Source organism: Lutjanus erythropterus, chromosome 4, assembly GCF_056507025.1.
Source record: "Lutjanus erythropterus isolate fLutEry1 chromosome 4, fLutEry1.hap2, whole genome shotgun sequence".
NCBI classification, from domain to species: domain Eukaryota; kingdom Metazoa; phylum Chordata; class Actinopteri; order Lutjaniformes; family Lutjanidae; genus Lutjanus; species Lutjanus erythropterus.
The window spans coordinates 30235702-30260351 of NC_139320.1; the positions used below are offsets into that span (position 1 = coordinate 30235702).

Consider the following 24650-nt stretch of genomic DNA (forward strand, 5'->3'; position numbering starts at 1 on the left):
TTAGGAATAACATTTGTTAGTTGTAGTAGTAGAAAGTTGTGGATAAAGTGTGTGTCTGTGTGTGTGTGTGTGTCTGTGTATCTGTGTGTGTGTGTGTCTGTGTGTCTGTGTGTGGGTAGTGTAAAGGGCACAGCAGACCTGAAACATCAGGTCTCCCAGTTGGGGGTCTTAATGTGACCTTGTAGTCCATGTCAGTATTGATTATGTGGAGCTCTGTTTGTGTGTGTGTGTGTGTGTGTGTGTGTGTGTGTTCTGGCTCTTTATTGGATTTTGTTGCAGCTTGTCACGTTGGAAGACTCTCTGGAGTCCATGGTGATTATTTCGTAGCTGTACGTTCTTGATCTTTCAAGACTTTCAAAACATTGAAGGTAACCAAGGACAAGAGAAAAAGCTTCAAACCTGAACATCTGAGAAGCTGCAACCATCAAACACAAACCGTCTGTGTTTATGGTGTGCAGAGACTGACTACACACACACACACACACACACACACACACACACACACACACACACACACACACACACACACACACACACACACAGTATCCTGTCGGTTTAAAGCTACAAGAAGTTTTGAATGGGCTTTGAACCAGTCAGTTTATTATTATTTATTTTATTTATATTTGTTATTATTTATTTATTTTTTCATTATTATTATGACCTGCATAAGCACCATCGGGGAAGAGATCAGCTGTTTTTATATAGTTGCTCTGCTACCAGGTTAGACTCTATAACTCTGACCTGACTTTTTAAAATCATACTTCAGTTTTTAATGTACAATACATTATGTTTCTGGTCTGAGAACTGGTTTATGGTGAGACAATTTCCCTATCAAAATGTTTCTAGTATTTTTCTTTGAGCTGCTTTTCTGTGTTAAATCATACTGTTGAGCGTTAGAATTAAACTTTGCTTAAAACCAAGAGAAATGTCGTCTGATCCTGGATGTTTGGATGTGAGATGAACAGGGAGGGTTTTATTTCACAGGTCTGTCAGATGCTTTCTGATTCAGCAGCTCGAGAGGAAACAGACACTTTGAATTATGATGTACTGAATTAGACGAGCTGAATGGATGGAGACGGCAGCACACAACTGCAATTTCCTCAGTGTAACAGACAGTTTTGGCACTTTGTTTTTTGTGTCTCTGGATATTCCAAATCCGTGTCTATAAAATAACAGTTGGGTTTCTGTCTACCAGAGAATATCACTATTATGAGTAAACTTTTTAATGTTAAACAGTTTCTCTGTTTTCTTGCTCTTTTAAGTGTCAGAGTTGTTTCACACGCTGTAAAAAGTGTCCAGGCTGCCTTTAAAAATTTAAGCTGACTGAATTTGAAAGTACAAGTTGAGGTAATTTTGTAGTGATTCAAAACAAATGACTTTTTCTAGTAAAAATAAACTAGAACACATCAGTTAGATTTCAGGTCAGACTTATGAACATTACAAACAAATATAATTTTCTGTTACATTTCCTCAGACATGACCTATCTTAACATCTATTAGAAACACAGCAAGTTTTCATCATACATATTTAACTTTCAAACACTGCATGCTGGGAAACCTGCTAATATGTTGATCGTGATCCTTTAGAAACTTAATTTAATGAGTTGACATAACTCTGTATGTCAGCACATTGATCCAAAAGACTTTAATCTAGAAGAACTCATGTTTATGAGTTCTGTTCCTAAGAAGAAATACCAAAAAATTTAAGTTTAATTTACTTGAACACATAAAACTTGTTTATATTATTTTTTATAGTGCAGAGTGACGGCCCAAAATGGGCACAAACTGGGGTAAAATGACTCATTGATGCTGGTTTAGTTTGACAGCCAAATCCAGTTGGGGTCATAATCAGGACCCAGTTTGACCAGTTGACCAGTGAAGCCACTGAACCAGTGTGTAATCTTATCACACATAAATCTACAGCAAGACGGCCTCCAAAGTTCTGGACGGACTGGGAACCTTTCATTTAATTATTTTTCCAGTCACTTCACTCTGAGTCGAGACGTGTCTGACACTGTCCTCCTTTCTTCCTTAGTTTTAATCCTGCGTGATAACTTTCCCGCTTCACTCATATGTGCTGTCTTGCTCTTGGTTGGTTTAAATCCAGTTTTTAGCCATACTAGCAGCTAGGATTACCACAGTAGTCGGTGTTACTGCTCTTCCACGGTGTTTGGACACACACCCATTACATTACTTACCCACTGCCTCCACACTTGTTTTGCTTCTTCATAAAAATATAACTCTTTAAAGCTAGTTCAGTTTCACCAGCGCTGGTTCCTATAGGACTGGTACCTACTGGACTGATTCACAGTGCAGATTACGGTGCCTCATTTCTGTGCCACACGCCTGACCTGTCGATTTAAATTGTTATCCTCTTACATTACTGACCCTCCACCAAACATGCCTATTTATCTTTACGGCAGCACCGACTCTACATGGCTCTGGCAGCAGGGAGCCTCCGTTAGCTTGTAGTTACAGTAAACACAGTTAAAATGCCAAATTAACCGTCTGACGATTCCAACAGCGGGCAAGACGTCCAACAAATATTTAAAAACAACTGCGTTTAAATGGGGGGAAGAATCTGGTGATGCACAGGATGCACTTGTAAGCAGAGAGATGTGCTGTGCTTCGACTGCTTGTGTGACCCTCATGATGAGCACATCAGCTGGGATTGTGGGCGTCCCTGGCTCCGGAGATGGAGAGCATAGATATAAAACACCAGCTGAGACATGTCTGATGACGGCGCTGATGATGATGATGACAGCAGCCTTTCCTCAGGTTGGCAAATATGATTATATATCTGCAAAAGAATTGCTGAAGTTTGAAGCGGCAGCTTGTAGAACACCAACGCAAAATTCATTTTCTTAGTACAGTCAGGTTTATGTAAATGTAAGTGTTTTGCATTTATTTGTATTTTTAAATAAACCTTTAAGTGTGAACAGTTAATATATTGTTAATGAAAATTAAATTCTGTGCTCCTTTTAAAGTTAAGGCACCTTTTATGGTTTTAGCACTGGTGTCAGAAAAAAACAAATGACACTCAAACCTAGAACTGAGAGAACAGGACCAGCAACCAGAAACAAGTCATTTAGCTCAGAAATGTTGACTGTTTAGAAATGAGATTCAACCGTCCTCCACTGATTGTCCTAATTATCAGCGTTTAGCGGACGGCCACGGCTGAATGACTGAAATGTAAATGATCCGAGGACTGTGCTGAGCAGGGACAGATCGTCCAAATGATCTCAGTAGGTAGTGCCTTAAATTGATTATGTATGTTTTTTTTAACCAGCATGGATCCCCTGGAACACGCACGCACACACACACACACACACACACACACACGCACGCACACACACACACACACACACACACACACACACACATACACACCGTGGCCTCAGTTGGCCCCTGAAGGGACAATATGCTGAGGCGGGGCTGGACAGATGGTTGTATGGAGCAGGTTGTCTCTGTGTGTGTGTGTGTGTGTGTGTGTGTGTGTGTGTGTGTGTGTGTGTGTGAAGGGTTCTGGGATGAGATGCCGTGCTTACAATAACCTGCATAATCAATGTGCTGCACACACACACACACACACACACACACACACACACACACACACACACACAGACACACAGACAGACAGACAGACAGACAGACAGACAGACAGACAGCTAGTTAATCATATCCTCTGTGTGTGTGTGTGTGTGTGTGTGTGTGTGTGTGTGTGTGTGTGTGTGTGTGTGTGTGTGTGTGTGTGTGTGTGTGTGTGTGTGTGTAAATGCAAAAATAGTACAGAGATTTTGTCAGATCTTGATATCATCAAGATACAAATTTTCCAGATAATTAAAAAATGAATCATGTTTGTCTGACTTGATTTAATTATTTTTAGTATTCGACTACAAAACCTGTAATTTTCCCCAAAATATACACTAACGTGTTTAAGATGATCATGTTTTGAGATATGTAAATAATTGAGACAAAAACTCAACAGTATCTTAATATGAGAATTTTGCCAGAATACAGTTATATGGAAAGTGAAAGCTAAACATTTGAATTATGACCCAGTTCTGGTTCTGCCACATTTCACTTGGCCAAATTTAGATTTTTGTGTGTATACAGACTGGAATCTGGACAGCTATAAAAACCACATGGAAACTTCTGGTGGTTTGAAATTCAGTGAAAGTGGTTTAGTTTAGAGATGTGAGTCAGTCCGGAAGCTCCAATCAGACTTTAAAGTGACTGTGATGTCACTAACGTCGACCTGCTGCGGACGCCAGCCTCCTCAGTCACTCAGGACGAGATGCTGCTCTGCTGTGTTCTTAGTTTGTTCTTTTGGTTCCACGTTGGAAAAATGCACCATCTGTTATCAGGCATACCATCACCGATGACCGCAGCCAGATAATTGATCATTTTCGTATAGACAAATCTGGCGAAGTACCAGAAGTTAACAAGCCGCCATTGCTGCGGTGGCGTCTCTCTACAGTATGAGTGCAAAAAAGTGTGAGCTGTCCTAAGAAGTTTGCAATTTTCTACTTTTCCTTTTCCTTTTTGTGAAATGTTACTTTTGACAACAATGTCTAGGACAGTAGTTAATCTTTTTTCCTTGGTGCCCCCCCTGCTTGTATCTAAGGAAAGCTGAGCCCTCCTTCAGGCCAGACACAGACGTTTGTACAAATTGCAGGTTCGTACAGGTGCTGGTCTACTTACAGACAAGTGGCACATTTTGAAACATGAAACTTTCTATCACAAATCATAATTTTGGTCAATAATAGCACAGTAACATCTGATTCAGTGTGATGAAGAGGTGAAATAATCATTTGTATATAAATACGTCATTTACCACAGCTGTAAGGTGCTGGAAAAGCTTGAAAATGCACCTTGAAAATGCTTGAATTCGATTTTTGGAAAAGTTGTAGGTGCCCTGAAATTGTGATTTTAGTTGAGGTGTGCAAATCTGATTTTGAGGACCTCAGAGCAGTCAAAGTCTTGTGAACCCCCTGTGATCTCTGGTGCTCCCACTAAAGGGGGGGCCCGGAACCCAGGTTGGGAACCAGTGATGTAGGAATTCGGAAAGAACCTGTGCAGTTCTGTTGCTCCGACCAAGATGTCCACCAGAACCAGATGAAAAATACTAACTGATAGGAACTTTGTTCCTGAAAATGTTGAATAACATAAATCATATAAATGATTTAACATAAATAACACAGTACTTCACTACTTATCCCTGTATACATGTGATATAATTGCTATAATTGGGGTATGCCCTGGGTAACTCTTTGTAGAACATGAACAAATACACACAGAGAATAAATGTCATAGAACGTGATGTCACCATGCTTGGGGGTGAACGGCAGAGAAGTAGCGAGGTCCCGTTTTGGGATTAATAAATTATATCGTGTTGGATCGGTGCATACGCTCACTTGCATACTCGCCAGTCCCGATGCTGGCGTTTTTATATCCGAGGCATTTTCTGTCAGAACAACCCTAATGAGAATGATCTAATATGACTTCACTACAAAGATAATGAGAACGAGTTTGTTCTAATATTGGTGGGGACACGTCCTCACCAACAGACAAAAATAATATGATTCACTCCCTAAATAATGACACAGAGATGCCCGAAAACTGAGAAGTTGTCTAACAAGAGAACTGAGGAGGTAATCTGAGCCGACGACAGGGAGTGACCCTGAAAACACAGAGGATTATGGGTAAAATGAGAGGGATTTTGACATCTGAACAGATTACAGTCGGCAGTTGATGGTCCCTCGGGCAAGGCACTGGACACCTCCAACAGATCTACTGAAGTGTGTGTGTGTGTGTGTGTGTGTGTGTGTGTGTGTGTGTGTGTGTGTGAGTGTGAGTGTGAGTGTGTGCCCCCTGCTAAGGTACAGTCTGTTATTTGGTCACGCACTCTCTGTCTCTTTTTCCACACCCTCTGTCTCTCTTAATCTTTGCTTTAGTCATCTCTCCTTCTATTCTCTTATTTTCTTTTCCTCCTCCTTCACTCTCCTCTCTCTTTTTCTGTCTTTCTGTGTCTCTCGCCCCATCCCAGCGAGGCTCGTCACGTCCTTCGTTCATGCAGAAGAAAACCACCATCCCCCTCTCCTCTCTTCTCCTCTCCTCCTCTCTTTCTTCTCATCTATCCTTTATTTTATGTTTGGCCACGTCCTCCTCTTCAAAATTACCATCTGTCTCTCTACCATACATACACACACACACACACACACACACACACGAACACACTCTGAACACGCTTAAAACACAAACTCTCCTTCTCAGATGTAATTGATAATTTATGAAAGTGCTGTGTGTGCTTGATGTTGTATGTGTGTTTTTAAGAACCTTCCAGTACTTTAAAGGGGAAATGTATAATATAGTTTAGAGCTGCAACGATTAATCCATTATTAAATCGCTTATTAAATTAATTGCCAACTATTTTGATGATCAATTAATTGGTTAGAGTAATTTTTTAAGGGAAAACAAAGACATTTGAGGATGTCATTTTAGGCTTTGGGAAACACATTTTGTTTATTGGCATTTTTCACCATTTTCTGACTTTTTAAATTAAAACTCTTGAAATTAATTGAAAAATCATGAAAGTAATCGACTGATTAATTGACAGTGAAATGAGTATTTACTGCAGTTTATCATAAAATGACTATGATATGTCATCAGGGATTAAGGAAACATCCTCAGTTGAAATACTCACATCTCTGACAATAACTGCTGCAGGGTTGAGCTCATTACTGTTAGAACCGCAAATTCTATTTTGAAAGGTCAATCTCATGTTGTGATCAGCATATTGATCTACATCTGTGCATCGACATTGTCACACATGACAAGTCAGGAACGCAGCCTCTAATTGGTTGACAAGGAATCCTGGGATTGCCAGTGGGCGGGTAACAACATGCTAACAACTACAACACCAGCTGGTAAAAAAAAACAGATAAATAACTACAGAAGATATTCAGCGTTGGATTTATCATTATGGATTTATTTTACCACGTCTTCGAGACGTTTTAAAGGTGCAACGCTTAGGACTAGCTTAACATTAGCCTTGCCTGCTCAGTTTACTCAGGCTTATTTATATAAATATATTTATGTAGAATAAAGAAAGAATATACTTTTGTTGAAAAAATGTCTTGAACACAGAAGAACAGTTAGGATGAACAGTGTAAACCAGGGACTCTCCCGAGGTTGGAACTTCAAAGACCTAAATTATGACGGGTGTGGTCGGGACGTGTGTGTGTGTGTGTGTGTCTGCGTGGAGAGTGTGCATTTGAACCTGAAAATAGATTCTGTGTGAGTGAGGCTGTGTGTGTACACTGGGATTTGCACATTCATATCCATGTATATGTGTGTACAGTACTTTCTCTCAGGTCTGGTCTGTAAAATATGTTAAAATATACATTTGAAGCCTGGGCCTTGGGCTTCGTCTCATTACCGTGACGACATGCGCTGGAATCAGCGGACGAGACAAAATTTGATCTCTCCTCACGATTCACACCCCTCTTTCTGTCTCTGGTTTTTCCTTGTCTCAATCAGTCAAACCTGTTCAGTGTCTCTGCTCTTTATTTCTTTACTTCACGCTGCTGCGGTGGGAGTTTCAGTGATGCACTTGACTCCTCGTCTTTCCTCCTCTTTTGTTCTTTTGTTGTGTTTTTGGCCAGCGGGCTGCTGTGATGTCTCCATCTCTCCTTTCATCTGTCTCTGTCTCTTTTCCTCTTTGTGTCTTCCTGTTTATGTCTCTTTATTTATCTCCTGCCTCCCTCCACACACACATACACACAAACACACACCGGTTGTTACTGCCTTGTGTGTACTGAATGTCCCACAGCGTTATGTGTGTGTGTGTGTGTGTGTGTGTGTGTGTGTGTGTGTGTGTGTGTGTGTGTGTGTGTGTGTGTTGTAACAGCAGGAGATCCAGGAGCAGGCAGGGGCTCTGTGGCCTTGCCATGCCCGGAGACACTGAACTCTCCTGGTCTACGACTGGGGTGGACCCCCCCCCTGCTGGGTCTGCAAACTCAGCTAAATGTTTAACAAGGATGGAGGCAGAGAGGGAAGTGTGTGTGTGTGTGTGTGTGTGTGTGTGTGTGTGTGTGTGTGTGTGTGTGTGTGTGTGCGCATGTGTGTGCAGCAAAAGTACAGCTGCAGTACAGTAGAAAATGAATGCCCATTACAATGCTGAGTCTCTTTTTTTTATCTGACCAAAAGTTCAAAACCCAGTGACACTTGGTTTGGCTAATGTCAGAAAAGGAAAACGGGCAAATTCTCACATTTTAGCCATTATACATTTTGTATTAAAGCTAGCTGGTCAAGTCAGTTTTATTTATGAGCACGATATCATAAGTCACAGTTTTGCCTCAAGGGGCCTTACAACAAATACATAAGAGGATAAATGATGTTGCCTTTATCACAGGGGTAAAGCAGCACTTCACCACTGGATAGTGAATTTTTGGAGCATTTACATGATAGCTTCCTTGCGCGTCTTGCATCTGATTGGAGTGTTTGTTGTGCACGTCCACAGAAATGAACTCTACATGCAGTACAGAAATTAGAGTTGATATGTTAAAAATTTAACATCGTCAGCCCATCCATTGGCGATTGCCGATATCTTCGTCTCCCCTCCCACCTCCTCCCATCCTCTTGGGTCTCAGCTGGGAGATGTGCACAAACGGGGAATTCACTATGTTACACATGCGGCTTAGTGGGTGCATTCTGCGCCGCTGGATGAGAGCGCGGTGCAGAGCAGAGGCTGTCACTTTGCAGACCATTACACTGGCAAAATAAAATGACAAATGTCGCCCTAAAAATCTGCCAAAAAAAAAAAAAAACGTTGATGGGTTCAGCCCATCGTTGATAGACGATATATTGGTAATGGACATGAACAGTAGGGGCAGTATGGGGATGTGACAGAATCAGGAATCAGTAGACACATCAGCAGTGACAACAATGGCAGAAAGTTTTGAAGACAAGCTAACAGACCAAGTCTGCAGTTTCCTCCATCTGTACAAAGTGTCATTGCTTGTCAGAGTGGCATAATGCAATGGCTCTGCTGTGCCTTTTCTGCCATGATCTCAGAATTAACTAAGTAGTAACCTCGTCTACTGACGGCATGTTTATTTTCTATGTCATGCATACCCAAAAATATATAGTCTGAGTTCTCCGAGTTCTCTCGTCTACTGGATTCCTTCAGTAACACAAAAAGTACACGTATGTGAACAATTTCTTTCATGACGCAGCTTGACGTCTTCACACACTCGTGGTTAGAGAGCATATATTATGTATAAACCTCTTAAGCTGTATGTTGGCAAAGGTTTTTTTTTTCCCTTTTTGTACAGTTATGCTTGTGTGTTGTCTTTGTTTTATAATAATTCAGCCTGATTCACATTAAACGGGTCTGTGGTGTTGGTATCTTTACTGATGCTGCCTGAACTTTCATTCAAACCAACAAACCCAACTTTAGCGAAACCGACTTCTAACTGAGTCATCTTGAAACAAAGGAAAGAAGGAAAAAATAGGAAACGTCGTAAAAAAAACCTTTATGAATCAGACTGTAGATGCAGGTGATGGTGTGTTGTGTACAACTACAGTGATCCAAACTAATGCAGTGTTGTGGCAATGCAGCAAACATATCAGATGTTCTTTCTAATCTTGCTGTGTGAATAATGAGATGCAGTGCAGGAGGAGATACTGAAGACTGTGTCGCATTTAAAATGCAATGACACGTACTAATGTGTGTATATGTATGCGTCAGGGAGGGTTAATGTATGCTTGGATGCCTCTGTGTGTGTGTGTGTGTCTGTGTGTGTGAGAGAAGTCTTCTTCCAGTAAACGTGGCTACAGAGGCTGACATGGCATTTCCAGGAAGTGCTGATTTAATGGCAACTGTCTTTTAAGATGTGTGTGTGTGTGTGTGTGTGTGTGTGTGTGTGTGTGTGTGTGTGTGTGTGTGTGTGTGTGTGTGTGTGTGTGTGTGTGTGTGTGTGTGTGTGTGTGTGTGTAAGTCTTTCTACATGGACATGAACATATCTGTCTGTATGTTTGTTAGATGTACAGTTTGAAAATATTCCCGTTTTGTTGTTACTTACCAGTAAAATAGAAAGAGATGGAGATGAGGAGTGACAGAGGTAAATGAGTTTTATTTAATCTGTGTATCGATGTGAATTGTGACTGGGGGTCGATTTCCTCAGATCAGTAATCAGATAAAGTTGTGTGTGTAGGTACGCTTCTTTCCAGTGACTATTGATTGACCGATGGTCTCTTGTGCCTTTTGAAATGACCGTGTGACTAATGGCTGCATTAGGAGAGCAAACACACACACACACACACACACACACACACACACAATCTTTTATACTACATTCTTCTGTAAATACTGCGCTGGCCTCAGTGTTTCCCTCGGCTCAGACAGAGTCGTGAGGCTACGGTATTTCACAGAGATGTGATCCCAGCAGCCATAATGTGTTTTTCCACAGACTTGGTATCAGCTTTTGAAGGCTGCTGCTGAGCTGTCGTGATGAAGACACGAGAAAGTAAAATACGAACTGAGCGATTTCCCATTTTAGAGCTGCGCTAATCAATATTTTTTATAGTAAATATGGATCGGATGACTGTAATTTAAAAGGGGCTGGTCGAAGTGAAAAAAACAACCTGTTCTCTTCAATCTGTGTACAAATATGAGTTTAGACTTTGAAATTGTGTGCAGTGCATGTGTCAGAGTCTACGCAGGGGCAAACAAACACAAGGATGTCAAAAAAAGTCACCAGACGATGGTTCTATTCTTCATAGTTACTTGGAAGGATTAGTTTATTACATGCATGCAAAATTTAACTTTGGCGTGTGCACTGTGCGTTATTTAAAAGTGTAAAGTGTTAATTTGCATGAATGGATCTGTAAATAAACCGGATGAATCTGCCTGCTTGCGGTGCAGCACTGCTCTCCTTTATCACAAAACTGCAATGCAGCAACAACGCCTCAGGTGGCAGGTGATATCATCTGGCATTAATTGACCTCAATTCTGTGAGTAACTAGATGACGGGGTAAAACTAAATTTGGCTGTTGCTGGTTTGTGTCTGTACTCGACCAAAGGTTGTTTGTGATGAAAATGGGAGAAATCTTCTCTAGTCAAACCATCCGCTGTTCAAGTCGAGTCAGTCACGTCTCCATCGGTGTGTTTTTATGCACATTTCGAATTTCAGATTCAAAGAAAAAAGTTTTCACAAGATCTGAAGATGATCAAGACGTCCTTATTTTTCAGTGAAAAAAGCAGTGATGCTTGTTGTTGTACAGCGAGCAGGGATGCAACAATAAATTTCCTGATGAATGATTAGTCTTTCATGATAACAGCGGTAGATCACCACTTTGGAAAACCCACAGTGAATACAGTCCTGCATCAACCAAAGTTTGGAGGAGCAGCAGCTGACATTGCAAACGACATGATGACATTTCAAATTGCGCTGGCAGTGCAGTTGCGTTTTACCTGCCCGATTATGGTCACATACTCAGATTTTCAGTTCCAGTGGATGTGGTGCAGCCACAACGCGACATTTCAGATGTTCTTGCCAAGTTGAATCAAGCCATAATTGTGATATGACTTTTTATTACCATTTCATCTCTAACAGTGAGTTAATCAAACAGCAGGCAGACACGGTTAGAGAATAGCTGCCTGGTGAACATAGTGGAACAGTTAGCAGTTAAAGAGACAGATATTTCCCTCAGGAAAGGTTATAACCAAAAACAAAGACTCCAGTATAATGTTGGTAATGTTGCTCTGCGTCTGCTGGATATGAAAAAGGAAACTGTTGGCTAAAATGTTTGCCGTAACAATTTTATGTGGTGACAGTTTGTTCTGCTGTGTCATTACAGTTAAATAACAAATACAGAGCTGCAGAGAGTCTCGGTTTCTGTGGCTGAACATTCAGAGAAATGTGGGTCAGAAAGTGATCAGACGTGATTCACTGTGATGGGCAGCAGAGGAAAGGAGGAGTGAGGGAGAAGAGGGGTGAAGAAGAGGAGATGCAGGGAAAAAGAAAAAGTGGTAGAAACTTGAGATCGAAGTTTAGGGAAAGGGAGAGGTGGTGGAAGCAAGAAGCAAAGGTCCAGCAGGTGATGAAAAAGAGTCGGAGGTGGACAAGAAAAGATGGAGAATCCTGCGAGGCGACAGGAGGAAGCAGAGTGTGATGAACTGATGACGGAGGAAATAAAGGGAGAGGAAAAGAGGCAAAGAGGAGGAGGAGGAGGTGATGAAATGTGAGAAAGTTGTCACATGAGAAATGGATGGGTCGGCCATGACAGCTCCGAGACACGTTGTAATCATCCTGTGTGTGTGTGTGTGTGTGTGTGTGTGTGTGTGTGTGTGTGAGATGTAATTCTAGATATCATATAAGGTCTCTGACACTGATATTTTCTCATCACTCAGACACTGTGCACTCAGTCATAAACACAACACTGCATATACACTGTCTGTGTGTGTGTGTGTGTGTGTGTGTGTGTAGTTAGCCTCTGCACGCCGTAAACACAGACGGTTTGTGTTTGATGGTTGCAGCTTCTCAGATGTTCAGGTTTGAAGCTTTTTCTCTTGTCCTTGGTTACCTTCAATGTTTTGAAAGTCTTGTTTTGAAATCTTAACGTCTTGATGTTTCTCAGATTATTATTAGATAAAATAAACAAGAGATTAATAGATGAAAAAAATTAATTGCTGCCCGACTCCGTCACCTGCAGTGTCTTTTTCTTTTTTTTTTAAATGCTGTGCATAGCTTTATTTTGTGTTACATTGTGTTGTCGTGTTTCTTTGAGTTGTGATGTTATATTGAGTTGTGGAAAACATGGATGTACCCTGCTGAAGCCTCATCATCTCAGCTGTGCATTTTATTATTTTCTACTAAATTAGATATATTTCATGGACTGAACAAGGGTTGCACAATTAATTTTGGTTTTACTGAAATCGGCCAAGTGCAATAATCAAATCCCAAAACCAGAACCAAATTTTCAAAGAACAATTTTTTGAAAAAGGAAATTTGTGTGAGAAAACATTATTATTATACTGAAGTACTGTAGTTCTCCAGAGATGCTTTAACCTAAAAATCTTGTTCTTCTAGATGAAAGAAAACATCTATTTAGTAACAGACCCCAATAAATGTCACATCATCATGATTTTAATGTTTTTTTTGGTTCAGTAAAAATAAAAATTGTAATGCAAAAAAGATCTGTCCCACTGGTCATATCGCATATCGCAATTTCAGTCAAAATAATCACGCAATTATTTTTTTTGTACCACATCGTGCAACCCTACACTGAACATACATTTGTGAAAAGCAGAAAACATTTTATTGTCATGTACAAATATCAAATGCACAGACTGATCAGCAATAAAGTCAGAATGTTTGACTAAAGTTAATATAAAAAATGATTTGTGATATGTGTGTGTTATGCTAGTCCACAGTAACCTGTATATAGGCTTCTTTTGGTGAAATCAGTTTGGATAATTTAAACATTGTTAATTTCTTACATACCTGCTGCTTTTGTTTCTGCTGTGATGTGTGAGGTGGTTGTTTATGTTTTGTCTCGGCACAACAGTCACTTTAATTATGACAAATTCAGTTCATGTTGCCATAGACACCGGTGTCACAACAAACGATTCTCGCAGCATTAACAAAAGTTAAAATGGTTTGTGTTTCTGCCCTGTGATTCAGAAAATTTAATGTGCTCTTCCTCAGTCCACACGACATGCTTCCACCAAGTTTCACGAAAATCAGGCGAGTAGTTTGTCCATAATCCAGCTGAACACGACCTCCTCGGCGGAGATAAATGGCTGTTATGTAACCACATATACAACACTACAACTGTCAGCGATGAAACAAACTTCTTATAGGTCAGAGGTCGATGGGAGGCTAGAAGCAGGTGGGGTTACAGCCTCGCTCGGTGACACAGTCTCAGGGAGAGATGACGGCGTCTTGTTTAAGGACGGAGTCTGCATGTGGTTGGGAAAACCCTCTGGCTGCTTCGCTCATCCCCGTCCATTTTTAGAAGGTCAATTGATGTGTGTGTGTGTCTGTCATGTAGGAGACAGTGTGTGGGTTTGTTTGATAACAGGGTTCTGCTGAAACTGACAGCAGTGTCTGAAATATGAGACCTCTGTTGTCACATCCCCAAACTGTGTGTGTGTGTGTCTGCATGTGTGTGTTAAAGATTTACAAAGGGTTGTAATGTTACCGTCAGGCTATTTTGAGAGAAGTGTGTGTGTTTTAGATCAACAGACAAGAAAGGGGGCATCACCTCCCTGTAAACAATGATTGTTTGTATGTGTGGCTGTAAAAACACCACCTCTGTGTGACTTGGTGTGTGTATGTGTGTGTCTTTTTATCCAGCAGACACAATAAACAGTTGTGTGTTTTAGTTTCCGTGATGTCTTTCCAGAGTCTCTGCAGTGTGTGTGTGTGTATGTGTGTTTGATGGTTTGCAGTATTTCCCGCTTCCTCATGTGACTCACCTTGTGACATCATGCCGTGACACCACCGTCTACGGGAGGCAGGATTGGTCAAAAAGCAGACGGAGCCTCGCGCTCTCAGTCACTCTCCTTCCTGCTTTAACTCTCAGTGCATCCAACCTCCTCTCTTCATTCTGAGTGATTTCTGCTGCTGTTGTTTTTTTTGTGGATCTGTAAACATGACTGTCTGCCTCTGATCAGGTAAGATCTCCCAGCTGCTGTGTGGAGGGGAAATCATCAGTTTGAGCTATTTACAGTGAAAACGTTTGAAAAGGATTTTTGATGCTGAGTGTGTGAGATCAATCTTCATCCCTGTTTCTCTTCCTTAAAAGTTTGTTTGAGCTTATTTTTGCTTGTTTCCCCGGAAACCACAACGCTTTTCCTAGTCTAGCTATGCCAGTTTTATTTTATTTTAGGTCTTATTTATCGTATTTTGCAAATGGCTTCTAAAAAAAGCAGAAAAATACAGATTTTTATTAATGCACTCTCCACTTAGAACTAAAATTACTTCTGTGTGAAGCCAATGTCTTCCTGAAGATAAATCTGTTTGTAAAGTGATAAAACTGTTACAAAATTCTCCTGACCTGTAGTGCCATTTATGCATCCAGGTTTATTTTTGGTGTCAGTTGCAGAGTTTTGAAGATATTGACCATAGAGATGTCTGCCTTCTCCCCAGTATTATGGGGATATGCAGGACTTACTTCCGTCCTAGAAGAAAAGAAAGTAGTTCCTTAGTAGAAAGTAGTTTCTAAAGTTGTTCTGATAATTTCTATCTAATTTATTTCTGCAGAAAGAAAGCAGTTCCTACATGAAAGTGCTCACAGCAAGGCCTGTGGACTATCTTGAGTAACCATGTCATCACTTTTGGAGAGAGACATTACTGTTGAGTTTTTCAGTTGTATTTTTGTGGTGCTTTGAACACCACAAGCTAGTGGTGAGTGTAATCTAGTTCTATTATTTTGGAGAGATGGCAGACATATCTGCTGCTGATGTGTTGTGCAAGTTCACATTTAAAAAGAGATTAAAATTAGGGGTGTCCTGATCCGATATTGATATCGGTCCGATATCAGCCAGAAAATGAGTATCGGATTTTATCGGACTGCATCTAAAATCTCCGATATAAGCGCTCCGATAAGCAGTCCATTTTCTGCTCCAGCACTTCTATCCATTGGTGACTCTGGTTGCTGACTGTTGTTCTCTGTTTGAGTAACATCACTTGATCAAACCTTTTCTAACATTCCACACTACAAAATAAGTAATAAAAGTATGTATGAGTCGTGCTGATATCATATCGGATCGATACCAAGCCAATACTCAAGGCTGCAATATCGGTATTGTATCGGAAGTGAAAAAGTTGTATCGGGACACCCTAATTAAAATGAACTTCAGGTTCAAAGTTCATTATTCACAATTTTGAACTAAGTTCATAGTCCTAAAAATGAGCTAGCTCTCTAGTTTGTTTCTTTTTCTTTTAGAACCTACTACTATCAGGGACACTGGAGTCTGTATAAGGACATCTTACTAAATGGTGTGCAATTTTCATGTTTTTGTGTTAAAACATTAATATTTAATGGCCAGGATTAGTCATATCTTTGCTTACATACTGTTGAAACAAGTCGGAATTCTGACTTTCCAGTTCAAATTGAACACATGTAATACATGAGGACTGCAAGAAGATAAAGGGGGAGACAAGACAGCAGAGACGAGCGAATGTGATGAGGATCTATCTGTCTGATCATGAAGCATGAGGTGTGTGAACTACACTGCAGACTGGAGTCTGTGTTACAATGAGAAACAAAGTTTTTTTATACCAACTCGACATTTCTGTCCATATTTGCCAGCTCACTCTTTCTCTCTCTCTTTGCTGACAACGTTAATCATATTCACGTTTTATTGATTGCAAACTGATCTGCTCAGTTCACCGTTCACAAAAAATACAAGCACGTTCAGTCAACACCACTCTTTTAGTGTGATCATGCATAACAGTGACTGCAGATATCTCTGAAACTCTGCAACTCGCTCTAACTCAATTTTGGGATGGACTGTCCCATTTTTAAATCTCAATGTTTTTTTTCCCTCAATTGTTTTCAGTCTGCTGATGGATATATGGAGGGTTTTTTTTTATATATTTTCTTATGAATTCTGTCAGATTTTCTCCCTCCTGTGTGGTGAGAAAGCATCATGCGCGTGGTGCTATTACACCCCTGCAAACAGAGCGGCTGCTGATCAAAACTGTGGGAAGTGGAAGTGGGAAATGTTACTGAAGAAGAGAAGAAAGAAGAAGAAAATAGACACAGTTACAGCTGAGTTGTAATTTAGCTGCATGGTGATTGAGTTTGAGTTGTCCTAAGCTTATGAAAACATTTTTAATGATGTCTTCTGTAGCTCTGGTGAAGTTTGTCTGAGTAAATCAGAAATTTTGAAGCCCACAGTATAGTTTGTTTGTTGTGGTCCAAATCAGTGGATGAGCTGGTAAACATTTTCTCCATGGTTTGGTTTCTCTTGACACTAAAGGCCACATGGGAACGTTCCCTCCTCTCATTGGTTAGATGTGTGAGAAGGTAAACACAGGAAGACAGTCCTAATAACCCTCCTGTTTTCACAAATATCAAGTGTTGTTTTAATAGGGCCTCTGTTTTATAAATGTCTTAACAATCTAACAATAAACATGATCATGAAAGTATTGTTAACACTTATAATAGGCATCTGTGTGTGTGTGTGTGTGTGTGTGTGTGTGTGTGTGTGTGTGTGTGTGTATTGGTGTATTCTGTGCAGCTCTGACCCAGATAAACTCTCAGAGTGTCGCCACTGGAGTAGATTAGTTTGCAGTGTGTGATTGTGTGTATTTTTGTGTGATGAGGGTGTTGTGTCATTAAAATGTCCCTCAGCTGTGTGTTCATACTCCAGGTTGTACTTACACAACAAAGTGTGGGCGTGTGTGTGTGTGGATCTTTTGATCAGGCAGAAAGTTGCTCTTTTTCTTCTCACAGCATTCAGGTCTGAGTCAGACACACACACACACACACACACACACACACACACACACACACACACACACACACACACAAAGAGCATGGTTAGTCAGCAGAGTGTTTGTAGATCAAATAGACTCGGTGAGCAAATGGAAACTCTTCGTTAGTTCTTTGTTTCTCTTTGTAGCTTGGACTTTGACTTTCTGATAAAAAGCTAAATTTGTCTCTCATATTGTTTTCAGAATATTTCTATTAAAAACACTAAAATAATTCTGAAAGCCCATGTCTGCCAATGTGAGGTAGTAGTAATACTACTACTACTATTACCACTACTACTGATAATAATAATAATAATAATAATAATAATAATAATAATAATAATAATTCTCAAAATATAAAGATACTAACTCAGTATTTTGAGAAATCACAGGATCCTCCCCCCTGCATCACATTGTTTCTTTTGAATTTACTGCCTGTTTATTAATCAACAATATTTAATATCTTTATATTTGTTTCTTTTTTTAAATGATGAGGAACGGAGAAACGCCCGAACAGCGGGACTTTATGCCACTGGAAACCAATGGCACCTTAGCTTTTTTGCTGATGACTAGAAACATTATAATAATAAACAATAATAATAATAAATAATTTTGTTTGTGAAGGACTAGAGTTTAAAATGCTATGCATTGTCTTTAACTGATAGTTGAACACAAACAGTCACTAATCAATTGTTTATAATTAATAAGATACAAAACGCACATCTTTTAAGTTGCTGTCCTTTAAGTTTCTATTTAAACAACTCTAGCAGCACTTAGTTATTTGCAACCTTAATTTATGAACCATGACCAAAAACAAACAGAATAATGAAACAACAATAAAGCTCTTGCTCGAAACAGCTGCTCAGTGGGACACAAAACAAATTTTTGATCAGTTAAATTCTTAACAGTGATTAATCAATTAATATTTAATTGTCAATATCCCTACATAGCACACTTTAATGTTAAAATGCTTCTCATAAGACATAAGAGCCATTAACACATAATAAGACAATATAAAAAAAAAACGAGTTCAGATGAGAGCATGACTGAATTCTGAGATTGGTTGGTTTTATTGCTGCTCACCACCTGCCTCCTCTGTGATTGGTGTTCTTCAGGAGCGGTTGCCTGCAGCCTAGCTAAAGATGTCTGATAATGGGGAAGTGGAGGACAAGCCCCCAGCTCCGCCCATGAGAAACACCAGCACCATGATTGGCTCCTGCAACAAGGATCCCGCCCCTCTCAACCACGGCTCCAAGCCCCTCCCGCCGAACCCGGAGGACAAGAAGAAGAAAGACCGCTCGATCCGATTCATCCTGACCGGAGGAGGCGATAAGAGTGAGTGTTGAGACCACTGTTTTAACAGTTGTCTGTGTTGTATTGCGGGAAGAGTGCAAATCAATATGATCATTTACTGACTGCAGAAAATCTTTTACTTGGTGAGAACAAAAGCAATGAAGTATGGCTGGTTTTCAGAGATTATAAACTATATCTCTTCTCTCATCTATCTTTCTTGAAAGGTATTTCTGGTGTATCATCCAGTTATCAGGGATAAAAAGTACAGACCTTGAAAATCCATTATTGTAGTTGCTTTTGTGTAACTTCAGAACGCTCATATTTCTTCCATTTGTAGCAGAAGATTACAGCCTGAAACCATAACATCATGTCTGACAGTGATGAGAGGAAAGTTACCTGGTTGATTTTGTTCACTCGCCACCAACGAACCGACTCATGAATTACTTTTGTCGTCCTGTATTTTAAAAAAATGAAAATTCAGTCATTATCTACTCACCCTTGTGCTGGTTGAAGGTTGGGTTTTGTTTTTTAGTCCACAAAACACTGCTGGAGTTTCACAGGAAGCTGGTGTCACAGAATCTCCCAAACAATTCAAGTGAATGGTGACCAGATTTCAGATGTAAAAAATTATGAAGTGCCTCCATACTGCTTGTCTGCTGTAATCCAAGTCTCCTAAAGCCCCGATTTGCCAAGTTGTGAAAGACGTCAATTGTACCTTGTTTTTAACCTGAATCTTTACTGTAGATCCCTAGCTTGGAGCCACGTTCACATGTGCATACGCAGTGTCTGAACTGGGTGTGCGGTGCCACAGTAAACGTACGCAAGTGAATGGAATGTCACGTTTTTTGGATTATGCTTGGACGAGCAGTATGGAGGCATTTTATGTTTCTTTCAGTTGTTTTTTTCTTCTTGAAAACTGGTCACCATTCACTTAATTCGGGAGATTCTGCAACACTGTTTCCCTGTGAAACTCCAGCAGTGTTTTGTGGACTAAGAAACTAAACCCGACCCCAATCAGCATGAGGGTCAGTACATAATGACTGAATTTTCATTTTGGAGTGAACTTTCCCTTTAATTCCATATATAAATCTTCATTATGTAATATCAGACATGCTGAAAAAAAATCCTGGCAAGTTTCCTTTTAGCACCAAGCAGCAAAAAAAGATGCAACATGATGTGTTTGCGTTAATTTGCCTTGCGTGACATTTGTGCGCCTTACAGTGAGACTGTTGCACTTGCATATATCACTGCATTGATGCTGAAATGATGTATCGTGCAGCCCGAGTCTAAGCAAGAAGCTAAACACAAAGAAGATCCTAGCTGAACAAATATTTCACTCATCAGCATCCCTGCATGCAAAGCATGCCTGGATGTGGGAGCCATTAAGATCAAATTAACAAGCAGGGATAAAAAGTCATGACCTTGAAAATCCATGGGTTTAGTTGTCTTCGTGGAAATTTAGAAAGCCCATATTTTTCCCATGTAGCAGAAACCACAAAATCATCAGCGCAGATAAAGGTTTCATATATGAGAGAGACCTCTGTGAGAATATTTAATACCAGAGCCTGAACTAGTGAACTCAGAAATGATGCAGATTCAAGAGTTGTTGCAAAAGCACATTAAACCTGTCTGAGCTTATGAATAGGCCAACGCATGTTGATCTGAGTTTAACCTGTTGCTTTAATGTGGCTCTGACACTGCTTGGCTTTGGTATTAAACTACACTTACACCATAGTCAGAGCTGGATCAGTAGTCTGCAAACACATTCACACCTCCTCAGTGTGTCTGTTTCCTCTTCCACAGCCTCCTTCTGTGCATCAGAGCGTTGTGGTACAGTTTACATCAGTCTGGCCTTATTGTGTCAACGCCGCCATCAGATGCTCTGCAGCAGAGTTCAGCTCTCTGTAGCTTCTTTGAAGTCTCTTTAGGAAACTACTGCTTCATCTCAAACATTATGAGGTGTAGTGAGGCACTGAAATGAAAATTAAATATTATTACACCTATTTTCCTTTTTAAACAGAGAGATGCAACGATACACCTCCTGAATTCAAGTTTCTATCCTTTATCAGAGTAAGATGAGTTAATTGACTCATTAACTCCTCGTAAAACGCACTTCATTCAACAGAAGAACATGTCAAACTGACCAGAACCATCTTTGTTAATCTGTCCACTCTTCTAACAGTGACCAGCTCTGGTTTGGTTGAATTAAATTCTTAATTCTGCAAACTCTGCAGGCTTTTTTTCTCTCACTCCTCACCCAGCTCAGCGCACTCATGGTCCGGGTGAGTGGGTGTGTGCTGCGGTGCCAGATGGGAGTGCGTTGAGGAGCAGTGGCTGTCACTCTGTAGACCATTTCATTAGCAAAATAAAATGACAAATATTGCCAAAAAAAAAAAAAACAACCAGCGATGGATTCAGCCATTGTCAGTGGGCAATATTTTCGCCTACACCCTATTTTGTGACTAGAACATGGTGTGACAAAAATACTCCTTTAGCACACCCTCTGGTTACCCAGAGACGGAGACTAGAAATCCAAGGTGAAATAACCTGTGGGTCTTCCTTAATGCCAACAACATCACTGTGACATCACTGGATGCAGAAGGAGCAACAGATTTTGCAGCAGAAGAACATTTATTGCTTAACTGACTACATCTGCCAATTAAAGATGAGTGCAGATCTACAGTGTAGATAAACGTACTACATTGTAGTAGGAAAGGCCAGAACAGTCAGTAAAGTGTGCAGTGTTTCCAGTTGTGGACATTATATGAAAGAATGTAATGTAATGAATGCAATCATGTTTACAGTGTTGTTCTGCTCATGGAGACAGATGAGTTTGGCCTTGTTGTGTCATTACCAAGAGCAGATTCGTTCACTCATAATCTCCTGATTGCCAGCAAATAATTTGTGTTTCATCGTCCATCCAGTGGCTTTGTGCACCCAGAGATTAATGCACCTGTACTGAAGCAGACCCTTTATTTTTACACTGGATTGGTATCAAATCTGATACTGCCTTTAGTAGTAGTCAGATCAACGATCAGCCAGATGTGACTGATCCGCTGTACATTAAACAGCTGGAGGTCTGCAGTCTGTCGCCTGCTGCTCTTCAGCTAACAGCTCACCATGTCTGCTCCTCACTGCCTGACATATTTCAAAATTATATTAAAAATATCTAATTTTATAGATGCACTTTTGATGAACGATTGGTTAAACATTGCTACCCTGACTAGTCATCACCAAAAATGTATTACTGCTCAGTCAGTCGCTTACAGTCTGTGCAGCTCACAGATTTTGCCATCCTGTCCTTGTCATAATCACAGGTTTCAGTCACAGACACAGCAGAAGTCTTGTACTGTGTGTTGGCCACACTCACACAGTACTGAAGAAGTAATAAAAGTGTTAAAAAAATAGATAGTGGTAGCCTTCTGTCTTTTGTAAGTCCCAGTGATTTATATGTAGCTTTTGGCAGGGACACACAAACAGCCAATCAGTTATCAGGTGGGATATTCGGTTGCTCCACTGAAATGTGAGACAACAACATGCATAATGAGTGTAGAAAAAAAGGACATTTCAGCTCGCTGGTGTTGCAGTTTTTTGTTTGTGTCAGTGGGTGAGAGGCTCAGACATTTAGAGGGAACTCAGAGTAGAACCTTTCCTCCTTTACATGCAAGAGAGCCGACTGAGGTGGAAGAGATAGGAAGCGTTTCTGGAGAGCAGGAGGTCATGCTTGAACTGCTGCCACCTTGACTGACTCCCATCCATCCATGCATCCACCCATCCACTGCAACCAGTAATACGACAAACTTATTTTATCACTGCAGCCACTCCCACCCTTTGGATGTTGTCAGTCATGACCTACATGATTGATAATTATCAATATCTACGGATATTAAACTTAACTATCGTGGCAGATTTCTCAGCTATGTTGTCCAGGCCTCATTTCAAATAGCTTTTAAATATGAGCAGTATTTTTTCTGTTAATGTTTAAGCTTTTTGATTAAATTGTACTTAATTATAATATTTTCTTTTCTTCCTTTTAGACAAGTTGAGTAGTCTAAATTTAAGTTTCTGACAGGGAAATTAGTCATTAGGAATATCAAGTCCTGCCTTATTGATAAATACATTGTGTTTCCTGTGACTTTTTCACAATAAAAGCTTCTTTGTGTTTCACCAGTTGAAGGTTTTGAATGTAAAACAGCAGCAGTAGCGAACGTTTGTTTGCTTTTGCAGTAACTTAACAGTCCTGATAGAGGTGTGGGAGAGTAGACAGTGAACAGTGAGATCAAATTAAGAGTGATGATAAAGAACAGAATCCCGACAAACTCAGTCAGTAACAATGAGAACAACTATTTAAAACACACTCATGGAGATAAAATGGTGTTTAAGTGTTAATTCAGTTATGTGTTTACGTCCGTTTGACCTTCGCACCACTGTCCAGAAACAGGAAGTAGTGCTGTAACAGTGTTACATGGCTGGCCTACTTTAGACAATACACACATGCATGTACTCACACACACAGGGTCTGCTGAAACAGACTAGCTGTTTTCCTCTGTCCAGTCTTTGTGCTGAGCTAAATGCTAACCAGCTGCTGACTGTAACTCTCCACCAGAAAGGGAATAAACATATTTTAAACTATTTCTTTATGTATTTTATTTGTCAAATTTTAATAGTAATAGTGTTTTATAGTTCAGGGTTGGGTTTTTTTTGGTCCTGTATGATGTTTCTGGAGGAACAAACACACCTGTTTTTGTTGACAAACGACCTCACCGTACACCTCCACAGACACAGTTACAGATTACCCATAATGCTCTGGGGGAGTCTGTTGGTCCTGCATCGTTGTTAGTCGTCCCGGGGGGGTCTGCTGTCTGTGATTTCCCAGAGGATCACCTCGCATCAGTTCCAACATATGGTGTCTCCTCCTTTGTCGTCTTTCTCTCAATTTCTGCCTCTTCCTGTATTTTTCCTTCCATCTGCTCTCCATTCATACTTTCTTCTTTCTCCCCTCTATTTTCTGATTTTCTCTCTCGTGCTTTCCTCTGGTTGTCTCTGTATTTCTTCCCCTTCTCTCTGGATTTAACGCCTTCCCAGGAATTTTAATGAACCTGCATCTCTTTGTGCCTCTGCTTCAAGGGATGTTTTTTTAAAAGGTGTTGCATCGAGGATTTTCTGTCACAGTTGATTTAATTATTGAGTTATTGGTGTCTGCGGCCTCACAGAGCCAAATTAGAACTGTAAAGCCTTTTATTTTTATAATCTTTGTCACTCATAAACCTTTAATTTAAAGGGAAATAAATTCCTCAAGGTTGAAATTTAGAAATATATGAATTTAAGAAGTATAATCTGTGTTGTAAACATCACATCATGTTTATTAGCATGTTTGTGTTTCCTCAGACAATCTAAAACAATTTTAAAATATTTGTTTTGTTGTTTCAGCCTACAAGAAGAAGGAGCGCCCAGAGATCTCTCTGCCGTCTGATTTTGAGCACACCATCCATGTCGGCTTTGATGCTGTTACAGGAGAGTTTACTGTAAGTGTGTGTGGTTGCTGTTGCGTGTTTGTTCCCCTGTGTGTAGTAACGCTCCTAAATTCACCCAACACAGCCGCGGTGTGCATTTGTGTGTCCTGTGTGTTTGCATCACTTTTTAATTGCTTACCAAAGGACCCATGCTCATTGTTGCGTGCAAGTGTGTGTATGCATGTGTGTCTGTGTCTGTGTGTGTTTGATACACACACACTTGGCAAATGAACCTTTTTAAATAATCACATTAGACAAAGACGCCTTGTTTAGCTGACTCACTTGATCCGCCTGACCAGGCTCTTTTAGCTGGGAGTTAAACTGTGTGTGTGTGTGTGTGTGTGTGTGT

The 24650-nt window shown here is 40.2% G+C and overlaps 1 protein-coding gene across 3 annotated transcripts in view; it reads left to right on the forward strand.

The window, feature by feature from the left end:
* pak1 (p21 protein (Cdc42/Rac)-activated kinase 1) overlaps positions 1 to 24650 on the forward strand; it is a 70918-nt gene that overhangs the window by 21552 nt on the left and 24716 nt on the right. For 2 of the 3 annotated variants that reach the window (XM_084717604.1, XM_084717606.1), the window contains exons 3-4: positions 18611 to 18830; positions 24219 to 24313. In XM_084717604.1, the coding sequence (XP_084573730.1) occupies positions 18638 to 18830; positions 24219 to 24313 (288 nt within the window). In that variant the 5' untranslated portion in view covers positions 18611 to 18637. Of the gene's footprint in view, positions 1 to 14588; positions 14687 to 18610; positions 18831 to 24218; positions 24314 to 24650 lie in introns of those variants that run through there. The other variant, XM_084717605.1, reaches the window with a different exon arrangement.